The sequence below is a fragment of the Hemiscyllium ocellatum genome, chromosome 8 (assembly GCF_020745735.1).
Source record: "Hemiscyllium ocellatum isolate sHemOce1 chromosome 8, sHemOce1.pat.X.cur, whole genome shotgun sequence".
NCBI classification, from domain to species: Eukaryota; Metazoa; Chordata; class Chondrichthyes; order Orectolobiformes; family Hemiscylliidae; genus Hemiscyllium; species Hemiscyllium ocellatum.
Genome location: NC_083408.1, coordinates 70,842,966 through 70,860,529, shown reverse-complemented (window position 1 = coordinate 70,860,529; position 17,564 = coordinate 70,842,966). Strand labels below are relative to the sequence as shown.

The 17,564-nt window shown below is 43.0% G+C and overlaps 1 protein-coding gene across 7 annotated transcripts in view; it reads right to left on the bottom strand.

Annotated features, from left to right (window-relative positions):
* nid2a (nidogen 2a (osteonidogen)) overlaps positions 1–17,564 on the bottom strand; it is a 127,645-nt gene that overhangs the window by 67,671 nt on the left and 42,410 nt on the right. For all 7 annotated transcript variants that reach the window (XM_060829167.1, XM_060829165.1, XM_060829163.1 and 4 more), the window contains 4 exons: positions 16,981–17,220; positions 12,448–12,693; positions 10,027–10,269; positions 8,736–8,981 (listed from right to left, as the gene is read on the bottom strand). In XM_060829167.1, the coding sequence (XP_060685150.1) occupies positions 8,736–8,981; positions 10,027–10,269; positions 12,448–12,693; positions 16,981–17,220 (975 nt within the window). The remainder of the gene's footprint in view (positions 1–8,735; positions 8,982–10,026; positions 10,270–12,447; positions 12,694–16,980; positions 17,221–17,564) is intronic.

The following is a 17,564-nucleotide window of genomic DNA, read 5'->3' as shown; positions in this document are numbered from 1 at the left end:
TTGCTATAGCAGGGAGACCACAATTGCACACTATATTCCAAATGTGGCCCAACCAATGTCCTGTACATCTGCAAAATGACCTCCTAACTACTATGTTCAATGCTCCGATCAATAAAGCATATCAAATGCCTTATTCACTATCCTATCGACCTGAAACTCTGCTTTCAAGGAACTATGAACTTGCACTCCAAAGTCTCTTTGTTCAGCAACACTCCCCAGAACCTTACCATTAAGTGTATAAGTCCTGCTAAGATTTGCTTTCCCAAAATGCAGCACCTCACATTAATCTAAATTAAACTTCACCTGCCACTCCTCAGCCCATTAGCCCATCTGATCAGGATCCCGTTGTCCTCCGAGGTAACTTTCTTTGTTTTTCACTACACCTTCAATGTTGGTGTCATCTACGAACTTACTAACTATACCTCCTATGTTCACATAAATGTCATGTTTATATAAATGTTGAAAAGTAGTGGACTCAGTACTGATCCTTGTGGCACTCCAATGGTCACAGGCCTCCAGTCTGAAAAACAGCCCTCCATCACCACCCTCTGTATTCTACCTTTGAGCCAGCACTGTATCCAAATGGCTAGTTCTCCCTGTATTCCATACGATCAAACCTTGATAACCAGTCTACCATGAGGAACCTTGTGGAACGCCTTATTGAAGTCCATGTACATCACATCCACTATTCTGCCTTTTTCAATTCTCTTTGTTACTTCTTCAAAAAACTCAATTAAGTTAGTGAGACACGGTTTCCCACACACACAAAGCCACGTTGGCTATCCCTAATCAGTCCTTGCCTTTCCAAATACATGTAAATCCTGTCTCTCACGATTCCTTCCAACAACTTGCCCACCACTGATGGCAGGCTCACCAGTCTATAGTTCCCTGGCTTTTCCATACCACCTTTCTGAAACAGTGATACCACGTTAGCCGATCTCCAGGCTTCCAGCACTTTACCTGTGACTATTGATGATAGAAATGTCTCAGCAAAGGGCCCAGCTTCCAAAAGAGTCCCAGGGGACACCTGATCAGGTCTCAGAGACTTATCCATCTTTATGCATTTTAAGACATCCAGCACCTCATCCTTGGCAAAATGGGTATTTTCCAAGATGTCGCTATTTATTTCCCCACGTTCTCTACTTTCCATGTCCTTCTCCATCGTAAGCACTGATGCAAAATACTCATTTAGGATCTCTCCCATCTCCCTGCGGTTCTACACAAAGGCTGCTTTCTGACGTGTAAGGGGCCCTATTCTCTCCCTAGTTACCCTTTTGTTCTTAATGTATTTGTAGAATCCCTTTGGATTCTCCTTAACCCTATTTGCCAAAGCTAGCCTCATGTCCCCCTTTTGCCCTCCTGATTTCCCAGTTAAGTACACTCCTACTGCTTTTATACTCTAAGGATTCATTTGATCTCTGCTTTCTATATCTGGCTTATGCTTGCTTCCTATTCTTAAACAAAATCTCAATTTCTCTTGGCATCTAGCATTCCCTTTACTCTTACAGGAACATAATGTCTCTGGACTCTTATTATCTCATTTGAAGGCTTCCCATTTTTTAGCTATCCCTTTACCTGCAAACATCTGCCCCCAATCAGCTTTTGAAAGTTCTTGCCTAATACTGTCAACATTGGCCTTCCTCCAATTTAGAACTTAAGTTTTAGATCAAGTCTGTCCTTTTCCATCACTACTTTAAAACTAATAGAATTATGGTCACTGGCCCCAGAGTGCTCATCCACTGACACTTCAGTCACCTACCTTGCCTTATTTCCCAAGGGTAGGTCAAGTTTTGCACCTTCTCTAGTAGGTACATCCACATACTGAATCAGAAAATGTTCTTGTACACACTTAATAAATTCATCTCCATTCAAACCTTGAACACTATGGCAGTCCCAGTCTAAGATTGGAAAGCTAAAATCCCCTCCCATAACCACCTTATTATTCTTTCAGATAACTGTGATCTCCTAACAAATTTGGTTCTTAATTTCATGCTGACTTCTGGGGGGTCTACAGTACAATCCCAATGAGGTGATCATCCCTTTCTTATTTCTCGGTTTTATCCAAATAACTTCCCTGGATATATTATCAGGAATATCCTCTGTAAGTACTATCATAATCCCTAATCAAAAATGCCACTCCCCTTCATCTCTTGCCCACCTTTCTATTCTTCCTCCAGCATCTATACTCTGGAGCATGAAGCTGTCAGTCTTGTCCATCCCTGAGCCATACCTCTGTAATTGCTCTGACATCCCAGTCCCATATACCTAGATAATATGGTTATAGAGATAGGAATCCTGGCAGTGAGTAATTCACCTCCTGAAGTCTGAGTGTGATGGAATACATTCCACTTGCCCAATGGGTGCAACTCCAGCAACACTCAAGAAGCTTGAAAAGCATCCAGGAAAAATACAATCTGCTTGATTGTCACCATGTCACCTTCCGCTTCTTAAAATTCCGATGCCCAGTAGCAGCAGTGCGTACCATCTACAAGATGTACTTCAGAAAGTCATTAAACCTCCTGAGACAGCACCTTCCAAACTGATGATCACTGTATTTTGAATCTAAAATGACAAAGGCAGCAGATACATGGGAATACCACCACCTGCAAGTTTCCCTCCAAGCCACTCACCATCCTGGCTTATGATGTTGATGGAAGTGAATGGACCAAAGCCAAGTTTGTGGACAATTCAAAAATAGATGGGTAGGCAATTGGTAAGAATAAAACAAAGAATCTATAGAAGGATGCAGACAGGTTAAGCAAGAGGGCAAAAACTTGGCAGAAGGAATATAAATGTGGGAAAATGTGTTATGCAGTTTCACAGGAAGAAAAGGAGAATATTACTGAAATGTAGAAAGAATGCAGAAAGCTGCAGCACAGAAGGATTTGGCAGTCCTTGTGCGTAAATAAAAGTACTAGCACATAGTTCAGTGTGTAAAGAGAAAGGCAAATGGACTGCTGGGCTTTATTTCACAGGGAATAGAGTATTAAAATAGGGAAACCTTGCTAAAATTATAAAACGCATGAGATGGACCACACCTAGAATACTGTGAAAAGTTTTAGTCCCTTATCAAGGAAAAATATACTGGCATTGGAGACAGTTCCGAGAAGGTTCACTCGGTTAAATCTGGGCATTGAGAATTTTTAGGTTGAGATTGTACTCACTGGAGTTTATAGGAATGAGAGGAAACTTTATTGAAAATTATAAGATTCTTAGTAGTTACACTGTCAAGCCACCTGAAAGGCAATTACCCATTGCTGGAGAATCTAGAGCCAAAGGGTATAATCTCTAAGAGGTTATCCATTTCAGACAGAGTTTAGGAGGAATTTCTTCTCTCAAACAATAGCAATCTGTGGAAATCTTAATCTAAGAATGCTGCCAATACAGTGACATTTAGTATTTTCAAGGCTGAGATAGACAGTTTTTAATCAGTAAAGGAAAGGATTATGGGGGAAAGGCAGGAAAATGGAATTAAGGATGATCAGATCAGCCAGAGTCAAAGGGCCAAATGGCTTGTTACTGCACCCACACCTTATGGTCTTAATAAGACGTTTTTGAATCAAAGTGGAGGGAAAGAACCTGGATTCAATTAGGAATTGCTTTGGTAGATGTATCTCACCAAAAATTTTTTCTTGAGTGCAAAGCAAAATTTTTTTTATATTAGATTCCCTACAGTGAAAACAGGTCCTTTAGCCCAACCAGTCCACACTGACCCTCTGAAGAGTAACCTACCCAGACCCATTTCCCTCTGACTAATACACCTAACACTACAGACAATTTAGCATGACCAATTCAGCTGACCTACACATCTTTGGACTGTGGGAGGAAACCGGAGCACCCAGAGGAAACCCACGCAAACATAGGGAGAATGTGCAAACTCTACACAGACAGTTGCCCAAGGCTGGAATTGAACCTGGGTCCCTGGTGCTGTGAGGCAGCAGTGCTCACCACTGAGCCACCGTGCCACCCAAATTTGTTTAGGTGTATTTCATTTGTGAAAGATATTTTAATGTTGCAATATGAGAGGGGAGAAAACTAAAATCAGGAATAAGATTCAAGGTTAGATTTTTAAATTGGGCTGGGAACACATTGTTCAAATAATTTCCAGGTCCCAACTCCAGTTGTGCTGCATACTGCATCCAGTTCTGGTTGCCACATTATCAAAAGGATGTGGATGCTTTGGAGAGGGTGCAGAGGAGGTTCACCAGGATGTTGCCTGATATGGCGGGTGTTAGCTATGAAGTGAGGTTGAGTAGATTAGGATTATTTTCATTAGAAAGATGGAGGTTGAGGGGGGACCTGATTGAGGTCTACAAAAGCATGAGAGGGAGAGACAGGGTGGATAGCAAGAAGCTTTTTCCCAGAGTGGGGGACTCAGTTACTAGGAGTCATGAGTTCAAAGAGAAAGGGAAAAAGTTTAAGGGAGATATGCATGGAAAGTTCTTTAAGCAGAGAGTGGTTGGTGCCTGGAACGTGTTGCCAGCTGAGGTAGTAGAGGCAGGTACAATAGTGTCATTTCAGATGTTTCTCGACACATACATGAATACATAAGGAGCAAACGGATACAGATCCTTAGAAAATAGGCAACAGATTTAGATAGAGAATCTGGATCAGCGCAGGTTTGGAGGGCCAAAGGGCTTGTTCCTGTGCTGTAGTTTTCTTTGCTCTTTGTTCAACAGCGATCAGGAGGGTCGCAGATCCCGAAAGGACCTTTGTAAAAGGCAACTGACAGCTCTGACTAGGCTTGCTGTTTGCTGTCGTCCTTCACTGGAGGGCAAAGATCAAGCTGGTGCTCAAAGACAAGAATCTATGAACAAAGTCAAGCTTTTCCAATGCCTGCAAAAGCATTCACAGAGATTGTTGCTGACAGCAACCCTTTCTGGTGACCAACAGATGAAATCTCTTAACAGACTAAAAGGACTTTGAGGTCTCCACAGAGGTTAGCATTGAAGCTTGCACATGGACAATGTGGGACCAGCTTCAATGACCCTTTAGGATCTGGAAAGCTGAATGGCAAGCAACAGCCAGATGACGGTTCTCTCACCCAGAGTCATACAGCACAGAAAGAGACCCTTCAGTCCAACTTGTCCACGCTGACCAAATTTCCCAAACTAAACTAGTCCCACTTGCTTGCATTTGGCCAATACCCTCTAAATCTTTCCTGTTCATGGACCTGCTCAAATGTCTTTTAAATGTTGTAACTGTACCTGCATCTATCACTTCCTCTGGCAGATCATTCCCACATAAACCACCCTCTATGTAAAATAGTTGCCCTTCAGGTCCCTTTTAAATCTTTCTCCTCTAACCTTAAAAACATGCCCCCTAGTTTTGAATGCCTCCATCCTAGGGAAAACACCCTTGCTATTTGCCTTATTGATGGTCCTCATGATTTATAAACCTCTATAAGGTCACCCTTCAACTGCCTGTGTGCCAGTAAAAAGTGTCCCAGCCTATCCAGCCTCTCTTTATAACTCAAACCCCCCAGTCCCAGCAACAACCTGAGCTGACTGATTTCCCAAAGTTCTCCCAAACACCATCTGGCCAGGTGTCCAGTTGCATTTTTGAGATAACAGCCAGCCTCATAAAAGGAGCTCAATAGTGAATGAGGCATCTCTGAGGAATGTGCCAAGTTTCATCAACATCATTGTGGAGTAGCTCAGCAAGGCCAGGCCACGCATACAGTGCTCCCCTTTATCTAATATGAGTGCCCAACAGTCAACAGAAGGCTTGAACGTATGGTGGTGTTGCTGACCTCCACAATCTCACTTCAATAGAGAAAGCAGCGTGGAAAACTGGCAGGTGATCAACACAACAGGCAAACAATGAGACTGGAAGCCATAATGAGCAGGGTGATTGAACAGTTTTATCTTCATGTGAAGAGTGACGAGGAATGTCCTGCTCAATGTGTGTTTTGGCTCTTTGACAGCTGTCACCTGTGGAGTTGACTGAGTTGAGGCAACTACTAGATTTCTTGAGTTTTCATCACCACCTTCTTGTATCTCCATGCAGTGGAGGGATAGATGAATGTTCCTGTGCAGACATCCCTAGCCTCCTCCACCGAACCTGAACAATTAAATCATTTATTTGCATAACCACTGGCAAATGCACATTTACTTCATCTGGACCTCAGTCAAGATTAGACACTGAGTGAGCAGCGCATCATCGGTGATCAAGAAGAGGAGAGTGAGGCAGAGTTAGCTGTAGGTAGTTGCCTTTGGAGGACAGATGCCAGTCATAGTTATACTTCACTGGGTGAAGGTGCTGCACAAATGATATTCAAAACAGGAAGAATTGTCCTAGACATCAAAGACAAATGTATTCCTGAATGCAAAAGATCCTGGAAGCAATGTGGAGCCATAAGCTGCTAATGGATATTTGTGCGCCCACGTTCTCAATCAGGGCTCAGGGGCACACCCACGTGCTCCGTCAGGGCTCAGGGGCGCACCCATGTGCTTCGTCAGGGCTCGGGGCAAACCCACGTGCTTTGTGAGGACACAGGGGCACACCCACGTGCTCCGCCAGGGCTCATGGGACACATTAATGTACTCCGTCAGGGCTCAGGGCACAGCCTCGCGCTCCGTCAGGGCTCAGGGGCACACCCACGTGCTCCGTCAGGGCTCAGGGGCGCACCCATGTGCTTCGTCAGGGCTCGGGGTACACCCACGTGCTTTGTGAGGACACAGGGGCACACCTACGTGCTCCGTCAAGGCTCATGGGACACACTAATGTACTCCGTCAGGGCTCAGGGCACAGCCTCGCGCTCCGTCAGGGCTCAGGGGCACAACCACGTGCTCAGGCTCAGAGGCACACTCATATGCTCCGTCAGGGCTCCGGGCACTTCCACGTGCTCCATCATGGCCCATGAGACACACTCATGTACTCCGTCAGGGCTCATGGGCACAGCCATGCGCTCCATCAGGGCTCAGGGGCACAACCACGTGTTCAGTCAGGGCTCAGGGGCACACCCACGCACTCCCTCGGGGCTCATGGGCACACCCACGTGGTCCATGAGTATACGGGGCACACCCACATGCTCCGTCAGGACACAGGGGCACACCCACGTACTCCGTCAGGGCTCAGGAACAAACCCACGTGCTCCGACAGGGCTCTGAGGCACACCCATGTGCACCATTAGGCCTCATGGACACACTCACGTGCTCTGTCAGGGCTCCGAGCATACCCCCGTGCTCCGCCAGAGCTCAGGAACACACACACGTGCTTCATCAGGGCTCAGGGGCACACCCACGTACTCCCTCAGTGCTCAGGGGCACACCCATATGCTTCGCGAGTACACGGGGCACACCCACGTGCGCCGACAGGACTCAGGGGCATACCCACGTGCTCCGTCAGGGCTCCGGGGCACACGCATGTGCATCGTCAGGGCTCATGAGCACACCCACTTGCTCAGTCAGGGCTCAGGGACACACCAACGCCTGCTGTCAGGGTTCATGGGCACACCCACGTACTCTGTCAGGACACAGGGTCAAGCCCATGTACTCCATCAGGTCTCAGGGACACACCCACGTGTGCTGCCAGGGCTCAGTAGCACACCCACGTGCTCCATTATGGCTCATGGGCACACCCACGTGCTATCGTGAATACACAGGGCAAACCCACGTGCTCCGTCAGGGCTCAGAGGCACACCCACGTGCTCCGTCAGGACTCGGGTCACAGCCGTGTGCGCCGTCACGGTTCAGGAGCACACCCACGTGCTCCGTCAGGGCTCCAGGGATCATCCACGTGCTCCGTCAGGACTCGGGTCACACCCATGTGCGCCGGCAGGGCTCAGGGTCACACCCACGTACTCCGTCAGGGCTCCAGGGAACATCCATGTGCGTCGTCAGGGCTCAGGAGCACATCCACGTACTCCGTCAGGGCTCCAGGGAACATCCATGTGCTCTGTCAGGGCTCAGGGGCACACCCACGTGCTCCGTCAGAGCTCATGGGCACACCCACATGCTCCGTCAGGACTCTGGGGCACGCCCATGTACTTCGAGGAGAAAGTGAGGTCTGCAGATGCTGGAGATCAGAGCTGAAAATGTGTTGCTGGAAAAGCGCAGTAGGTCAGGCAGCATCCAAGGAACAGGAGATTCGACGTTTCAGGCATAAGCCCTTCTTCAGGAAACCTGTCCTGAAGAAGGGCTTATGCCCGAAATGTCGAATCCCCTGTTCCTTGAATGCTGCCTGACCTGCTGCACTTTTCCAGCAACACATTTTCACGCCCATGTACTCCCTCAGGGCTCAGGGACACACACACGTGAGCCGTCAGAGCTCAGGTGCACACCCACGTGCTCCATCAGGACACGGGGCACGCCCATGTACTCCCTCAGGGCTCAAGTGCACACCCACGTGCGCCGTCAGAACTCATGGGCACAACCACGTGCTCTGTCAGGGCACAGGGGCACACCCATGTGCGCCGTCAGGGCTCAGGGACACCCCCACGAATTAAAGGAAAATTTGATGCTTGTGACTGCTAGGGAAGAAAGTGACTGCTTCTCTGGGTGAATAAACTAAATTGGCTGATATTCCTCCTTACTTGTAATTACTTTGTGAAAATACGCCTAAAAGGCAATATGGAGGAGATAACAGACTGATTAAATCTACTATTTCCATGACAATATGAAACACATACAGCTGCTCAAACTAGACCACTTTTAAAAAAAATTAAAATCTTTATGAACAATTCCATTTTGTTACAACATGGGTCATTTTGCTTAATTTCAACGTTGACTGACCTGACTGTCCACACTGTGGTTGACCAGTTCCAGGGGGTGTCCTCGTCCCAGGAATTTCCTGTCCCCTTTCATCCACACACCAGCAATGGCCTGTACTGCCATGGCATTGCAGGGGCTTGAAGTTCCCCTCCTCATCACACTCAGGGATATAGGCCCCAACAAGAGGTTGTGATCCACGCAGGTTCAGCTCTGCTTGCAGTCTCTCCCGATACTGTTCGCAAATAGTCTTTGGGCGTTCATCAGTGGCTAAACAAGATAGTTTTGAAACTTACAAATTAAAAGTACAACTCTCTCAAATTCGGTCACGTAATACCTCTCCATGCATTAATACATTTTTACCAGATTCTTTATATGAAAGAAAATATATTGGAACCAACATGCTTTAAATACACCACATGTATTCATTGCATCAAATTGGTCCAAATTCTAATCGTTACCAGAGATGTCTCAGAACTCACAAGATTTTAGTGTTTTGAAGTGTTGTGTAGCTCATATCAGACAATCCTAGGTGTTTGCAGGTATAATCTTATAAATGCTCCTTTCTAAGAAATTATACTGAAGAACTGCCTTGGCAATACTTTTCTCAGAGAATTTGTTTCTTGTCATCTCATCAGAAATATACGTTTTGTTGTACATGGTGGATATTTTTAGTTAGTAACGTGAAGTGGAGAAAATGTAATTTGTGGACATAAAATCATGTCACAGAACTGGTGAATAAAAAAAAGTGTATGAAATGCAGAAAAAGACCAAATGAAACGAAAGTTAAACCTAAAGACTGGAACACTTCAAAAAGGACAAGATAATAATTTTTGGTTTATTTTTATTTTCATATCATTTTCTAATGGTCTCAGATCAATTTTAATTCATTATGCTTACCTGTTTGCTCAGTGCATGTATTCCTGAAGAGATACACACACTTTTCCGAGCTTGAAACTCTGAATAAATGACAAATTAATTTGATAAGAAACAGAAAGATGGGAACAAAACAGAGAGATCAATAGAAGTGAAGGATACCGCAGGTATTCTGAGCTGGTTGGCAATAGAAGAGAATGATGAGGAATGTGAGACAAATATTCAGAAATGATAATGAAATTTCTTCAGTGCATTCAATATGCTTTATCCTGGTCATACTAATAGTTCAAACAATATAGTAGTTGTTTTGTAAATATAAGAAACAAATGCCTAATTCAACTGCTTCAATGATGATCAGCTTTAAAACAATCACTTCAAGATAAGGTCACTTTCAATCTATTTTTTCTCTACATTTGGCATATTTAAGTCACTGACTGACCTGGCTGTCCACACTGTGGTCGATCAGTACCAGGAGGTGTCCTAGTGCCAGGAATTTCCTGTCCATTCTCATATACACACCAGCAGTGGCCTGTGCTGCTGTGGCATTGCAGAGGCCTGAAGTTCCCTTCCTCATCACACTCAGGGATATGGATTCCAATAAGAGGTTGTGATCCACGAAGTCTTAACTGTGTTTGTATCCTTTCTCGATGTTCTTCACAAGCAGACTTTGGATGTTCACTGGCTGTTAATCAAATAAAAAAAACAGTTGGACACATTTCCAAATTGCATGTATAAGTATCTCAAACTGAGTCAATATTGTTTCTTCTTGTATAGTGCATTTTGTCACCAGTCTGTTTTTTGGGGACAGAGAACACAATTAAACCAATAAATTGGAGTAGATATCATTTCTCACGTTATGGTTAATTCAACACCTCAAACTGATCCAAATTTTATCACCATCAGGACAGGGGTACACATTTACCTCGTGGCATTTAGTATCTTCAATGAGTGTTGTCTGACTTATTTGTCATACACAAAAGTAGATCTTTGTTAAGTGTTATCTGATGTGTTACTTTTGAGAGTTTAATGTGATAAACTGCCTGGCTGACTCATTGAATTCCATTGTTGTGTAATTGGAAATACATTTGGTTGACAATAAAGGATAGGTTGGTTTTATGTTGTAATGTGATTTGGAACAATTTTTTTTTGCTGGGGTCAAGGATTTTGGGTGAATTTTCACCTGACCAGGTGGGCAGGATATGAGTGGGTTTCCCACTGGGCAGTTTGTTGAAAGGACATCAGTTGTCATTGTGTTGGGAAGCCAGCAGCATTAGACCAGTTTCAACTTCCAGTTCCAATCACCATGTCTATTGCACAGGAGAATCCTCCATAGGACAGGTAGGTTGCCAATTTCAATATGGAGGCAGGTGGCATTGAAGGTCAGTTCAGACAAATGTGAAGTGATTCATTTTGGTAGGAAGAACACAGAGGAAAAAAGTACAAAATAAAGCCTGTAACTGTAAATGGAGTGCAGGAACAGAGCTTTATATATAGATAAGTTATTGAAGGCAGCAGGGCAGACCAAGACAGCAGTTACTAAAGAGTATTAACTGTAAAAAAAAAACTGTAAAATTGTACTAATAAATAATAGTTCTCTTGGGCTTTGTTAATAGGGAGATAGGATTAAGAGCAAGGAAGTTACATTGAACTTGTGTAAGGCATTAGCTCCACTTCTGATAAGAGTATTGTGCCCAGTTCTGGGCTTTGCATTTTCAGAAAGATGCTAAGAAATTAGAGAATGTGCAGAAAAGCGATGCAAGAATGAACAAGGCACTTCAGTTGTGAAGATAGATTGGAGAAGCTACAACTGTTTTCCTTCAAGAAAATAAGGTGGAGAAGAGATTTAGTGTGCTTTTCAAAATTAGGAGGGATCTTGAAAAAGCAGATAGGAATAAACTGTTTTTCCACTTCTGAAAGCATTGAGAAAGAGATTTAAAGGTATTAGTAAAAGAAGAAAAAAAGCTATAGGAGGAGAGATTTTCTCATATAGCAAGTGTTAGGATTAAAGTCCATTGCTTAACATTGTAGTTGAGGCAGCTTCAATCGAGGTTTTCAGAAAGGAGTTAAGCTGTTATCCGGGAAGAAGGCAAGAGAATGGGACAGATTAGTGGCTCATTCAAAAGGCTGGTGTAGACATGGACCAAATGGCCTCCTACTGTGTTGTAAAAATTTTGTCAATCTGTGATAACATGCCATATGTGGAAAACATTTTATATTCAAAGGTAAGTGTGGGGAAAATTTTAAACTAGAGGCAATGATTTTACATCATAGGATTAGTGAATGATAAAAAAGAAAGAGTAGGATTAGAACATAAACAACAAAAATAATTTATTTTCAATTCTTTTCATCACCATTAATTCTCTTTTTAATCTTAATCCTTTGCATTCGCCTGTTAGCTCACCATATGTGCTTGTGAATCTTTGAGTGAAGACATTGACACAACTGTCTAAAGTTAACAATCTGAATAGACGGTGAATTAATTTGTTGAGAACAAGTGAAACAGGAATAGAAAAGAGAGATCAGGAGAAATGCAGGGTGAATGTTTATTATGAGCTGGTTGTCAAAAGGGGAGAATGATTGGATATGTGGTGGCAGAGGACAAACATCAGGAAAGACAATCAAACTACATCAGTGTAAATAACAATGGTCAGCTATTTTACCCCAGTTATACTTAGAGCCCAAAGTCAAAGAACAGATACAAGCATTTATAAACAGAGGAAATAATTATTCCTTAAATCACCTCTTTCAATGATGATCAGTTTTTCACATATACATTTCAGAATAGAATCACTTTAAACTCTTTGAACTCATAATATCCTACAATATCAGATCTTTCACACATTTTAAATCACTGACTGACCTGGCAGCCCACAGCGAGGTCGAGCACTTCCAGGTGGTGTCCGAGTTCCCGGAATTTCCTGTCCGTTTTCATATACACACCAGCAGTGGCCTGAGCTGCTGTGGCACTGCACAGATCTGAACTTCCCCTCTTCATCACACTCAGGGATATGGATTCCAACAAGAGCTTGATTTCCACGCAAGCTCAGTTCCATTTGCAGTCTCTCTCGATGTTGCTCACAAGCAGTTTTTGAACGTTCATTAATTTCTAATCAAACATTAAGAAACTGGTTTTGAAAGAACTGCAAATTAACAAGTGCAAGTCTCTCAAATTGAGTCTATTGGGTCTTTTGATACCTTGTTGCTGTCAACAGTCAGTTCATAGGATAGACAATACCCCCAAGTCAATGTGTTTTAAATACAATTAATTTCACATTTCATGGTTAATTTATAACCTCAAATTGATCCAGATTCTATCACACCTGTATCCATTAAAATTTAATATTTTCATAGAGTCATAAAACATAGAAACAGGCTGTTCAGCCAACCAAAAAAACACCAAGCTACACGAATCTTGTTTACCTGCACGTGGTTCATAGCCTCCCCTGCCCTGGCATTTTAAATTCTCATAGATGCTTCTTAAATGTTGCAAGAGTACTTGTCTCCAACACTCTCTCAGAATGTTCCATACATCTACCACCTTCTGGGTGAAAATGTTTTTTCTTAAATCTCCTCTAAACCACTTGCTTCTCATCTTCAACTTGTACCCTCTGGTCTTAGGCACATCTGCCAAAGAGATTCTCACAATCTCCTCTGTCTACACTTCTCAATTTTGTCTACCTCAGTTAGAACCCCCTCAGCCTCCTCTGCTCCAAGGAAAACAAATCCAGTTGATCCAGGAAACCCAGTCTCTCCTCATAACTGAGGGCTTCCATCCCAGGCAACAGCCAGGTGAATCTTCTTTGCAGCCTCTCCAGTACAGTCACATCCTTCCCATAGAACTGCACATGGATTCCATCTCTAGCCTAACTAAGTTTAATAAAGTTGTAAAAAGACATTCTTGCTCCTATATTCTATGCCCTAGCTAATGAAGGCAAACAATCCCCTATACCTTCTTCACTACCCTGTCTATCTATGCTGATACTTCCTGGGATTGATGGGCTTGTACACCAAAGTTCCTTTGTTCCTCAGTACTCCCTGGGGACTCACTGTTCAATGACTCACTGGTCTAACAATCCTTTCCTTGTTAGACCTCCCAAAATGCATCACCTTACATTTATAGGATTAAATTCTACCTTCCATTGCTCTGCCCAATTTACCAGATGATCAATATCAGACCATAGCCTGAGCCTATCCTTCTCATTACCAACAACTAAATTCTACGTTCACAACTAAATTGTTAAACTACAATTGGTTTCATATGTTAGTATTAGAAATGCAGAACCCTTTAAGAGTAAAATGGAACAGGTCTACAATTTATGTAGAGCAGATGACACTCATTGAATTTTATATTGGAGAGATGTGTTCTAGAAATTAAGGTGCTGTGGCAATGTTTCTATCTCTGTACCAGAAGGCCCAGGTTTCAAGTCCCACCTACTGTAGAGATGCATAATAGATAATTGGAATATTGCATGCAATTGATGTTGTAAAACTTGAAAGGGTTCAAAAAAGATTTACAAGGATGTTGCTAGAGTTGGAGGGTTTAAGCTATACTGAGAGACTGAATAGGCTGGGGCTGTATTCCCTGGAGCATCGGAGGTTGAGGGGTGATCTATAGAGGTTGATAAAATCATGAGAGGCATGGAAAGGATAAATAGAGAAAGCCTTTTCCCTGGAGTGGGGAAGTCCAAAAGTAGAGGGCATAGGTTTAGGGTGAGAGGGGAAAGATATAAAAGGAACCTAAGGGGCAACTTTTTCATACAAAAGGTTGTGGTGGAGGCTAGTACAACTAAAGAATGTAAAAGACATCTGGATGGTTATGTGAATAGAAAGGGTTTAGAGGGAAATAGCTGAAAATATGTTGCTGGTTAAAGCGCAGCAGGTCAGGCAGCATCCAAGGAACAGGAAATTCGACGTTTCGGGCACAAGCCCTTCATCAGGATTCATCAGGAAATGTCGAATTTCCTGTTCCTTGGATGCTACCTGACCTGCTGCGCTTTAACCAGCAACACTTTTTCAGCTCTGATCTCCAGCATCTGCAGACCTCACTTTTTACTTAGAGGGAAATAGACCAAGTGCTAGCAAATGGGACTAGATTGGGTTAGGACATCTGGTCGGCATGGACGAAGGGTCTGTTTCCATGCTGTACTTCAATAACACTATGACTCTAACTGGTATGGGAATACAGGTTTCAATCCCACCACTGCAGCTGTTGGATTTTAAAGGGTAATTGGTTGAATTAGTTGTGAGTTTCCGACAACGCAATGGCTTTAAGAGGTGTATTTTATCCTGGCTTTTTTTTTGAAAAGCGGTTTTAAGCCAGAGGTGATGAGCTGTCTCTTCTAAGCCAATAAAGTAAACAGTTTGAGAAACCTTGGCCCTTTTTAATTGAATAGATTAGAACAATAGAGGCAACATGAATGGGTGGAGTCAGGCTTTCACAGAACCAGGGTTTTAGTTTAACTTTCATTAGTTCTCGGGGTAATGAAGCTCATTGTAGAATCTATTTCATCTCTCTCTGCCACAGCAAAAATCTCTGCCAGAAATTTCTGTTGGTGTTCTTTTCTCCTGAACTGGAGAAACAACATGTGAGATAATCTATTTTATCAAATTTGCCTTTAATATTTGCAAAACCATTCTTCATACAGCAGAAAGTCAATTAGCAAAGGGATAGGTAAAAATGGGCAGGAAAGTAAATTCTAAGATGTAAGATCACGAAATCGAAATGTACCAATGTAACATGGTGTAAAACACACACGTCAATCTCCTTGTGTAACTACAAACTCCCCTCTTCCTTTTTCTATTACTCCCGAATGGTGCTAGCCATATGACTTCAGCAGAACCAGAGGAAGGTTGCTCAATGCCTTGCTCTGTCTGCTCAAATGTTCTTCGCCCTAAGTCCTCTGGAGTTGGAGCCATAAAGACACACCAAAGACTGCCCCATCAGCACCAATGCAGGAGCAGATTTGGCCATCGAGACAAGGAGTAGAACATATGCTTCCAGTTGAGGGGCTGCCAATGGGGGTAACAGGGAGTAGTGCCACCAAGGAGGGGTAAAGATTCAGAGATTGAAGCACTTTGAACAGCACATTAATTTCCATGTTCCCTTGACCCATCTTCTGTCACCCTCATATCCCTGCAACCAATAAGCTGGACAGCACTTTCCTGCATTAAGAGAGATAGCGTATGACCAAGGCCAGGTTTTCCACAAAATACAAACTGAAAGAATTGTGGATGCTGGAAATCAGAAATGAAAGCTGAAACCACTGGAAACGCTCAGCAAGTTTAGCATCATCTGTACAGAGAAATCAGAATTAATGTGTCAGATCCAGTGACTCTTTCCCAGAAAAATCCTGCTTCAGGCTGTATTCTGAGTGGACATGCCTTTGGCAAGCACTTGGTCGAGGGCCACATCTGATACTCAGTGTCGGTGGCCACACTTTCCACAAGAGTAGACATCAGCACAAAGACCTGAGACACCTCAGCATGTCTGTCCTGCAGTTCTCATCAGGGGCTGTATCTGAGTTAGTGGAGGAGGCACATAAATCAAGCGATCATGCTTTCTGAGAAATGAATAGCCTTGCTTGAGGAGTCTTCACTGTGGTTGTTGAGCGTAAGTGGCTTCATCTGGTTCGCATCATGCCACTTGTTCTAATTGGTTGGAAAATGGGAACTGAGATGCAGATGAGTAGGAAAGAAACCTACAAATGCCCAGTTGAACTTCATGTTCTTCCTCATGCTTTCCCTCTGTCAGTGAGTTAGGAGGTTAAAATTCCACTCCTCCATTGACTAGTGCTCCCAGGGATGGGAGCCTCAGTGGAGGTGTGGTGAGTGAAATAGAGTAAAGTAATGTGATATAATTTAATTTAAGTTAATTAGAATTCAGTTTAACTTAACTTTTATTTAATTTGATTTTAGTTTAGTTTAAGTAGATACGTTTGTTCTGGTGGAATAGTAGATAGTTCATTATTAATAGAATTGTAATATGACATTGTTGTACTGCCTTTTTCTGTTTTTTTTTGTATATAGATGTTTAATAAAAGATTTGAAAAAGTTTCTAATAAAAATATTTTTTTGAAAAATTTCCACCCATGAATGACAAAAATATAAGAATAGTAGAAAATATTCAATAGAAAGATAAACATAGACTGGAACATCTAAATAAAAAGGTATCAGTATAACTGACACAGAAGCAAAACACTGAAGTAAAAACAAGTGCCTGGGAAACTCAGCTGTGCAGTGCAAAACAGAGTTAACATTTCTAGTCAGCCATGATTCTTTTTTCGTTGATTTCACCAAGTTCCAAGCTAAAATCACTTTAAATAAATTAAGGTTCCTTTGAATCTTCATATTTCCTACAATACTGGTCATTTCATATATTAAAACATTGACTAACCTGGCACTCCACAGCGGGGTGGGTCCGTTCCAGGAGGCGTCCGAGTTTCTGGAATTTCCTGTCCATTCTCATATACACACCAGCAGTGGCCTGTGCTGCCATGACATTGCAGAGGCCTGAAGTTCCCCTCCTCATCACACTCAGGGATATGAATTCCAACAAGAGTTCCACGCAGCCGCAGCTCTGCTTGAAGTCTCTCTTGATACTGTTCACAAGCAGTCTTTACCCGTTCATTGATTGCTAACCAATGAATAAAGAGAATTGTTTGGTCAGAATTACATATTTGCTCAAAGGACCTTCACTATTTTGGATTTCCAATACTATGGAAGTAATTTCTACTGCTTTGGTTTCCAAATGGATTGATGTACACATCTCTGCAGCAGCAACAGGAACTTTACTGTTACAGATCCCATGATCATCTGATTTGAAGGTAGATATTTTCTAACCAACCTGTTCAGAGATATTACTACACACCTCTGTACCAGGTGGGACTTGAACCCAGGCCTCCTTGCTAAGAGGTAGGGAAATATATTTCCATGAATTACACACAGATGCCCAAACAAGTTCCATTCAGACACACTTTT